The sequence below is a fragment of the Stegastes partitus genome, unplaced genomic scaffold (genome assembly GCF_000690725.1).
Source record: "Stegastes partitus isolate 25-593 unplaced genomic scaffold, Stegastes_partitus-1.0.2 Scaffold1615, whole genome shotgun sequence".
NCBI lineage: Eukaryota > Metazoa > Chordata > Actinopteri > Pomacentridae > Stegastes > Stegastes partitus.
Genome location: NW_007579346.1, coordinates 57,823 through 67,450, shown reverse-complemented (window position 1 = coordinate 67,450; position 9,628 = coordinate 57,823). Strand labels below are relative to the sequence as shown.

The 9,628-nt window shown below is 41.4% G+C and overlaps 1 protein-coding gene across 1 annotated transcript in view; it reads left to right on the top strand.

Annotated features, from left to right (window-relative positions):
* Positions 1-9,628, top strand: part of LOC103371593 (calmodulin-lysine N-methyltransferase-like) — a 62,007-nt gene that overhangs the window by 43,247 nt on the left and 9,132 nt on the right. Inside the window, exons 7-8 of the mRNA XM_008300965.1 lie at positions 2,788-2,851; positions 4,857-4,988. Coding sequence (XP_008299187.1) covers positions 2,788-2,851; positions 4,857-4,988 — 196 coding nt within the window. The remainder of the gene's footprint in view (positions 1-2,787; positions 2,852-4,856; positions 4,989-9,628) is intronic.

The window sequence follows — 9,628 nt, the reverse complement described above, 5'->3', positions numbered from 1 at the left end:
GTGTGTGTGTGTGTGTGTGTGTGTGTGTGTGTGTGTGTAGTACTAATGTTGCGGGGACATTAATCTGTTTACACAGTCACTTTGTGGGTACTCGCTTCCCTTTTGGGAGCAATAAGCAAACCCTCATTACGTAAATGATTATTATGTCATTTAGAGACGTGGTTCCAGGATAATGTACATCTTCAGAAAATGAACCTGTTGTCCTCCAGAGTGGTGGAAATACAACCTTGTAGCTTTGAGGGATCTTTTTGCATTCATACCAGGGCGTTAATTAACAATATGCACACAAACTGGAACTTTAAACCTGTATTAAAACCCAACAGTCCTCTTTGTGGCCACTGAAGCTCTCAGAAAGGTTCTTGTTTTCCCTGAAAGAATCCTGCTTCTGTCTTTTATCCTGCACCAGAATTTAGTTTTTTGAAGAAAAGAAACGCGCGACCACTAAAAACACACGTCTTTGCCTCGACTCTCCTTCTTATTTCTGCTTGGAACTCTGCTTTATTTAGAAAAAAAAACAACCATGACATTTCTGAATATGCACAAGGGGAGCAATCTGCAGCGTGTGAAGATTATAATAATTTAAAGCTGATGGAGTTACTTTCCAGGATGTCTTCAGTCGGAGGGCACTATTTCTTCACGTAATGCCCAGATTGTTTAATGCTCTTTCTGAAACACCGGTCGACACCTGCTCGGGTGCAAATCTGCTCGTCTCCTGCTCCGAACTGTTCATTAACACCTGAGGAAAATTGTTGCAGCACGAATGTCCTGCGGTTCAGTTTGAGTGTGTCGCCTCCTGTTCAGACTGTTTCTATGCGCTCACAAAACTTCTGCTCTCGGATTTCTTGGTGAATCGTCGCTGTTAAAACTCCCCAAACAGTCATATTATATTGTTATTAATATTAAAAGTCCTACAAGAATTACATAGAAGCCCTGGAGAGTGTAAAAACCAGTTAGGAGCAGTGATTTCATTGGTCGTTGTCAGAGCTGGTGTTCTATTGGTTGGGAGCTTTTGACGGAGATGTTTCAAGCATCCAAGAGTAACGGTGCAAGTTTGAGAGCAGAAGTTTTGCAACAGAAGCAGTCTAAGGGTGAGGAGATGCTCTGAAACAGGACATTTGTTCGACCAGTAGTGTATCTGGCAGGCAAAGAGGAGTTTAAAGGAAAGCATTAGAAAACCTGAATGCAACAATTATGCTCTCAAATTCATAGACTTTGCTCTTGAATAAATATAAGGGGAACAAACGAATTGATTTAACTCCTAAAACCTCATCTCTGTTTAATAAAGACAATAATCCCTTCCTGCTTTACAATGGTTTAGTCATCTAAGACTCAAACACTGTAAAACTACTAACGCCACACGACACAATAGACATGTTCAAACTAGAAAGCGATTCTGAGGAAGAAGAATAGCACAGGAAGCTCCATCCTGAAAGCTGACAGGATCGATTCTTTGGGTTTACTACGTATGAAACTCCAAAAATCTGAATCCGTGTTTGTGAGATTGTCATCAGAGTGCTGCAGTTTTACAGTGAAAATACTCAGCAGTAGCACCAACTGCTTATTTCACCCATGATGTGTTCTCTAACACATAAGAAACACCACGTGGACGTGTTAACGAGGTTGATTGATGATTTTCCAACCAGAGAGTCTCAGTGTCATTCATTCATTTGATACTGATGTACAACAAAAGAGTAACTGTGACTGATGGAGCTAAATTTGCCTCTTCATGACCAGGTTCCTGCAGAAGTTCCTTCATACATCCAGGTGTCAATTTTCTCTCACGGTGATTTATTTATGGTCCATTCTAACCATTTTATTAAAGAGAACAGCAGGTTGGGTTGCACTTACGTCAACTAATAATATTTTGTCTTAGTCAGGTTTTGTGTTGTGTCTTCGTTTGTCCTGCTTCCTCCAGCTCAGTTGGTCAAGTTTGCACTCAAACATACATGAATGTTATAGAATCACATCTGGCCTGCAGCAGTGTAGAGTCATTTAGCCAGTGGATAAATCACTAGTTGATCCAAAAAGGTCTTGTTTTAACACCATCTAGTCATCTTTTCTTCATTACTACACTAAAATCTGCATGCAAACACTCAAAAACAAGCACGTGTTAGCCGAACAAGAACACTTATGACTAAGTCGGGACCTGCTGATGGTCATACATAAGCAGAGAGGTAGCCTGAACTATTTAAATATGCTGCTGATCATGTTACGTGTGAGACAAAGATGCTCTACTTCCTACATACAAAACAATATGTACGTTGTCTCCCTTCCACAAACACGCAAGTTACACTGCGTTTGTGTTTCATGTACAGATGGGTTCAGTTAATTTGGTTTTGTTAATATTCATTGTTTGATTTTTTTTCCCTCTGTATGTTGTTTTTATTCTTATATCTTCATATTAACTTCAGAGTGCACTCTAGGTATTAATTCCAACAATTCAAGGTGCTTTGGTAACGCTTTGAAGTGTTTTAGTGAAAGTGTGCGTGTCTGCGCGTACACCTGTGTGTGTGTGTGTGTGTGTGTGTGTGTTTACTGTAGCCGATGCTATCTGTGCACTTTGGATTTTCCGATGTTCTGCATTCCTGTCGGAGCCTCGGCGGCAGGCTGAGGTGAATACCTGCGGAAACTCGGAGAGGAAGAGCATCTTACTCATGCAAATTGTTTTTCTCCTCTTCCTGTTGGTGGATTTATTTGTAAACAAAAGAAAATAAATAGCCTGCTGCTTTATCTGGCGCCGCTATCGTAGGAATGCATTCTAACCCGATTCTCTCCTCTCCCTCTCAGTTTGTTTCTCGACCAGTACAGAGCCAGCCTGGTTGATGCTATAAGGAGATTGCTGAAAGCCAACGTAAGTGTTTGCCTCTGTGTGTCTACTGTATGTATCTCTGCGCTTATCCCCTCCCTCTAAATCACCTCCCACTCTCCTCAATCATAATTAGGCTTTGCCCAAAACCCCCATACACATTAACAGTCTGACAGGATTAATATCATGTAATGCTTTAATGCTTATTATAAGCAACTTGAATGCATCGCTCTGATCTCCGCCTCTCTCTTCTCGTCCCCTTCCCTTAATCATAAATCCCAGGCAACTTCTCCCTTTTGGCCTCGCGATAAGACCCCACGCTGTGACAGCCAAAGCAAATGGGGGGAAAAAAGCAAAAGGCTGGAAGAGATAGGGTTGAGATTTCTATTCATCTGAGGGAAGACGGGGTGCGTTTTAAGTACAGAGGCCAGACTGGTGGAGGGAGTATCTGTTTATGAAAAAAGGGGTGAAAGCGGCACCGAAGGGAAGGAGACGAAGGAGGAGAGGTTAGAGCGAAAAGGAGAAAAAAAACAGGGAAGTGGTGGAAGATCTAGCTCCTTGTGTTCAGTGTTTAATTAATCTTCTTTGACATATTTCATGAGGATTATTTGGCGTTCATTTCAACACTAGTTATTCAAAATTATCACCAAAAAACCCCCAAAAATGATCAAAATTCAGGAGAAACATTGTCCTCGTTTCTCTAAATAACCCACAGACCCTGTTTTCAACAGAGCTGCTTTTTACAGTAGAAACAGTCCCTCTGGAAACTGCTGACCACAGTGTCTACACATAATCCAGCACAAATGTGTTCGCTGTTGTGATTTTTTAAATGTCACTGATTTGAAATGCTGTCAGCAACTCAAATAAGATTGCATTCACTTCCACTTTATTGGAGTTTGGGCAGAAATCTCCAAAACTGAGCACACATAGAACCAGATTGAGGTAAGTGATGTTTTTATGTAGTTAGCTTTAAAGTCTGTATTACCTGAGCTGCAAACAACAGACGTATCTGGAAAGATTCTAATATTAATATTATAGGTTCTTGCTTGTTCCTGAACGCGTGTCTCGGTTGCTGCTGCTGTGGTCGAACGCTGTCAGACGACAGACGTGACATCTGGCCGTGGTTGTACATCTGTGTGTTAAGTCTCCCTTCATGTGTCTCCCTCTTTAATCCAGCGGAGATAATTCAGGGGCTAATATGATTTGAGTGTCGGCCATCAGACTGTCGCTGCCACAACAAGCTTTGCCAAATATTTAATAATTTGCTAAGCTGATTAAACAATTAACAAAGCAATTAATTCTCCCATCTAATGGCACTAATTTGTTGTTTCTGACAAAGGTGGTCCATCCGGTGGGCTGGATCCCCTTAATCAGCTGATTAGTGCTGGAGGAATTTGGTCTGTTTGTTTGCTTTTGCTGTGTTTTTTTTGACAGAGTGGGGTTTGGCAAAAAAAAAAAAAAAAATGCAACTGGATATACAGATGAAAATACATCTGTCAAACGCAGTGATCCTGCTGTTTTCGCCGCCTTTATGTTCTTTCAGCTTGTGTTGTGTCATTGTGCGTTTCATTGTGTGCGATTGTGTGAGCATCCCTCTTTGCTCCATTTAATTAAAACAATAATAACACGATCAACATGAAATAAAACTGAAAGCTGAAGGATTTCAAAGAAACTTTGAACCTGTTGGTAATCCTCTTAGTATTTGCCGGATGTCTGTGATGCGTGTGCACACATACACGCTCTTTCTTTTCCGTCCGTCTTTCTCACACCCACATGGACACACAAACACGTCCAAAACTCAAGTAGACAAAATTCACACCTACACGCGTGTGTTCGTGTTTCCAGGGTTGATTGGATTTGTAGAGCTTTAACTTTCTGTTTTTATTTTATCGTCTAATATAAACCTGAAAAAAAAAGACATTCTAGCAACTAACGCTTTGAAAGCTAAACAAGAAATGTTATGAGAAATGAGGTGTGAAAATATGCGTGAAGTACCCTAGAAATGTACTCTACACTCCTCCTCCTCCTCCTCCTCTTGTGTTCTACCCAGGGCATGGCGTTGGTGTTCGCTCCGCTGCGAGGTGAAACCCTGAGACTGTTTTGTCAACTGGCCCAGCAGGCCGGACTCTCCGTCTCCCAACACCAGCAGTACGACGCTCAGGTCTGGGATGTTCACTTAAAGGTAAGAAGTGTGTTTAAGAAGAGAAAGACACTCGTCCAGCTTGACTCCACGGCACAGAAATAAAAAATAAAAGACACTTGAATCGGGCAGCGTTTTGGAAAGAGGGATGACTCGTACATGCGGACAAAGTGCTCATAGAATTTGTTATGTAAGCTGTTTTCTCACCGTGACTTTAGAGTGTCACCTTCTTCTAGCTTATGTTCCCCGTCAGAGAGTTGAAAGTGTGACTATAAATAAATAAAATAGAACAGCGTTAACAGCGATAGTATTTATGAGAGAAAAACGATGGAAATAGACTAAAACTACACTTTTGACCATTTTTACGTGCAGATATATCTTTAATAGACAGTTTGATTGAGGAAAATGCGACAGAAATGCCTTTTGCATTGACATAACTTGATGCTATGTGTCAACTGGGGCCGCGTGGGATGGCATCGCTTCTGAATATCGCCCGCTTGCTGGTCGTGCACTAGCGGGCCACTAGGTGGTCACATGACAGCCGCTCTCCCATTCACCAGACACCAGCTCTGTAGAAGCGGTGAACCAACATGGAGGCTCATCTGCAAACTTGTGCTTTTACTGCAAAAACCGTTCAGCGAAATGTAAATGGTCACTTATATAGCGCTTTACAATGTGTTTCTCATTACCCCGTTCATACACCAATGGCGACAGAGCTGCCGTGCAAGGTGCTGCCTGCCATTGGGAGCAACTTCGGGTTCAGTGTCTTGCCCGAGGACACTTTGACTGTGGAGGGGTGGGGATCGAACCGCCAACCTTATGATTGGAGGACAACCTGCTCTACCACCTGAGCAGCAGCCGCCCTGTGAAAAGTATTTCTGAGAACATTTGAGGCGAGAAATAGGCTATGCAGTTGCTGAATCTGTCCTCATTTTAGTTCAACAGCAGCTAGTTTAGCTGTTTTACGAAAGTTTCGCGAGGCGTCGGACCTCTGCTCCCCGTGCCTCACTTGCATAAAGTAAAAGTCAAGTCTACTTTATGCAAATAGGCACGCGGGCGACACTACACCTCATCACTAGAAACGCTCCGCAACGCTCCAGAACAGGACGTGGGACGTTTCACATACACAATGAATAGGAAGCGGGATTTTGCCGGATCCAGTGGACACATAGCACGAGTTTCTATGATGACTTCCTTTATGTTTCAATCAAGGCAGCGGCATAATAACATTTCTACTGGATTGATTCAGATCTTTTTCAAGTCTGTCTGCTGTAAAGGTTCATTCAGCCTCAATTCACCAAATGCCCCACGCCTGATTATCTTTAATTTGACAGATTTTTTTTAAAACGTGGTGAATATTGATTGAGTAGATCATGTGTAAAAATCTAGGATCATAGGTTACATTAGTTTTTGGGTTAAAAATCGTGTCAATTTCTACACGCCAATCTGTGGAGAAATGTTTGAAATGCTATAACGTGATAATTAACATCGCTAGAGTCCTGAAACTGTGTGGACTCATTGATCAGTGCACCAGGTATTACTGATACCAGCTTTCCCAACACAGTGTTTCTACGTGACTAACTCTTTGCTAACAAGGTTATAATGATAAAGAAATTAAAAATAAGTAAAAATATATATATGTGACAAATACACGTGATTGCTAATGGTACCACTATGAGTTGGAAAACTGTGATTTTTCTTTTCGCCCAATAACAATATTAGGCAGGTCTTCCAGTTGGGACCACTACTGGAGTGGCTCCACCTTTCATACCTGCTCAGTGCATGTTTAAATATTGGCCATGAATACAAAAAAAAAAAGGTAATTTCAAAAATCCTCCATGAAGAAACCAGCAACCGTCCACTTTGTGCACTCAGCTTTAATAAAGACTTGCAGATAGTTTGAAGTTTGTCGAGACGCGTCGGCCCAAAACCAAGCTGCTCGGCACTGCGAGAGTGAAAGAGAGAAGGAGAGGAAAATAGAATGAAAAAAGGGGGAGAAAAAAAAAAAGGAGCAACAGAAAAGCATATGAGTAGGCTGTGTTAAAAGAAGTGGTGTCCAGCTGTTAACTCCATTACACACACGGCTACAGAAGAACAGGACAGCGAGGAGTGGTGCTAAATTGGTGCGCACGCGTTCACCTACACTGGTGGGAGAATTGGACAGACTGGCCATTAAAGTGCCTGTTAAAGTGGCTTGAACCTCAGCAAGGAAAAAAAATCTTGCTCCTTTCCCCCCTCTTTCTTTCTCTCTCTCTTTACTGTTTGTCCTTCACCAGTTTTAACATTCACAATCGCGCTCACATTCTTTATATAAGTGACTTTCAAACCCACTTAGGATGCGCTACTCATTTGCAGAAGGGGGACTGACTCAAGACAGGCCAGGCTTATGTAAGAGTGTCGCAATCCACATTGAAGGAAGTTGAGTCTCTATTAAACACGCACAAGTACGCCCTTCTGATCATATCGCTCCAGCCAATTAAAATGTCGACCTTGTGTGCGTTACCAGCTTGTCAAAAATGTGCCCTTTGAAAATAATGTCGCCACACAACTAATTAGAACCTCTTAGGTTTTTATACATATAGAAAAGAACAAGAAAACTTCCTATACATTGTTGTTTTCCTTGATGTACATTATACCTAGACTAGAAGTAAATCACAATACTTATATTGACATGTTTAGTGTATGTGAAAACACTGGGGAAGATCAGGAAGGTTTTTGTCCCGTATTTATCCAAAACTATCCTTTAACTCTACGCCTAATCTGGGCATCATTGGCCTATCAAATAGGTGCTTTTATTGCTGTTGTTCCCTAACATTTAGGCAAGTAGGAACTTTAAGGTGCCTTATCACCCATTCTGATCATGGATAAACTGAAAGTAACATAGGTAGGAGGTGTCAACCTGGACATATACGACATATACAAAATAGAGCTTTACAATATGTAATAAACGTAGCAACAAATTGTCAGAGTGCACTGTAATCCAAATTCTTTTCGAAACCTAGTGGTAGCTTTGGTGCCTAAACTTAACCAAAGGTTTCTTGAAAATGCAAGTAAACTCCAATTACAAAACAACAGGGGAAAATAAAAAGAAAACAAGACTTAAATCATAAAATATTGCCGTAATGATGGTTTGAGATGGGACTCAAGCCTTCGGGCCTAAAGTCTGTGCAAAGTGCAAAGAATCAGCAACGACACCAGAATTAAATGGGGCCTACTAGAAGGTGTAAGAGGCCTGTACTTGTCCATACATATGGGAATCATGTGTGATAATAACGCTTTTTAAATGGTATGACAACATCCAAACGTGTGCACCCTTAACAAGACTAAAACTTTGTATGATGCAGAACTCAAATCCCATAAACTCTGTTGTGTTTTGTACATAGGTGGTTTAGAAATATTTAGTTGCTGCGTTCGATTTTTAGATTTAGTGAGTTAATAACGGACCACAGGGCATTGGCTGTCCAGTCCAGCACCCATCTGTCACCCAGTTATACATAATTTTAAGCCCTAATACAATTTAAATGGGTGACTTATGTTAAAACTCACTCTTCATGTAGTTGTCATGAATGTGAAAATTAGCTATACAGACTGAAACAGTTTTTTAAAGCAGGCTGGAAACATGTTTATTTCAGCTGTGAAGTCGGTTATTTAAACATGGGGGTCTGTTAGGGCTGATTGACTGTTGGAGGCGGCCTCTAGTGGTCATTTGAGGAACTGCAGTTTTTGGAACTCGGTTTATTTGGAGTAAAACTCAACACCTGGAAGTTAAATCTTCTACTAATCTCCTACTACGGAAACACTTGATCTGTCAGGAGAGAGTTAAAAATGTCTCCTAGGATTCTCTTAAGATTCATAAATTAGCGAACACGAGCAGAATACGCTCAACACAAGAGGCACGGCTTCAGATACTAGCTCTTATAATCAGTGGTTTTGGTCTCAGGTGCAGTGGAAGGAGATGAGCTGAAGTCGATTTAGAAAAGAACAAAAACACAAAGGTCAGGGAGACGCAAGAAAGGATGCAAGAGGAATCAAGTAAAAGAGAAAGGAAGAAGTAGCCTCAGAGGGATGAAAGTGGATGCTGCCATTGTCTTAAATTTAAAAAGAGCCATAACTTTGTTTGAAAAAGCTGCAGAGAGAATTGATTGAACCTCAAGGCCACAGACTACAGTCATTGAATAATTCTAATGGTTCAGCACCTCAGCCACTTGGGAAAATTGCCACTCAGACCTGTTTTAGTAATGACAATTGCTTGACAACAGTGCCGTGTACATTGTGAATAGTGAAATTCTGACTAAAATTGATGTGGGATAAAGAAAATACAAAAAAAACCCATCATAATAATAATAAATCACCACAAAACGAGGCTTTTCTTCGGAATGCAAACGGACTGTCGGACCGTTCGGCTCAATCTTGAAATGCACACTTCCTTCTGTGACACACACACACATGCACACACACATACACACACACACACACACACACACACACACACACACACACACACACACACACACACACACATGCAGTAGGGTTAGGTGCTGTGTGGATATCAGGACAAGTTGAAGTGCCCCCCTAACATCTGAGGGTGATTAAGTCTCCTCTGCTTATCTTCTGATGAACACTCTGAACAACCCCTGTGTGTGTGTGTGTGTGTGTGTGTGTGTGTGTGTGTGTGTGTGTGT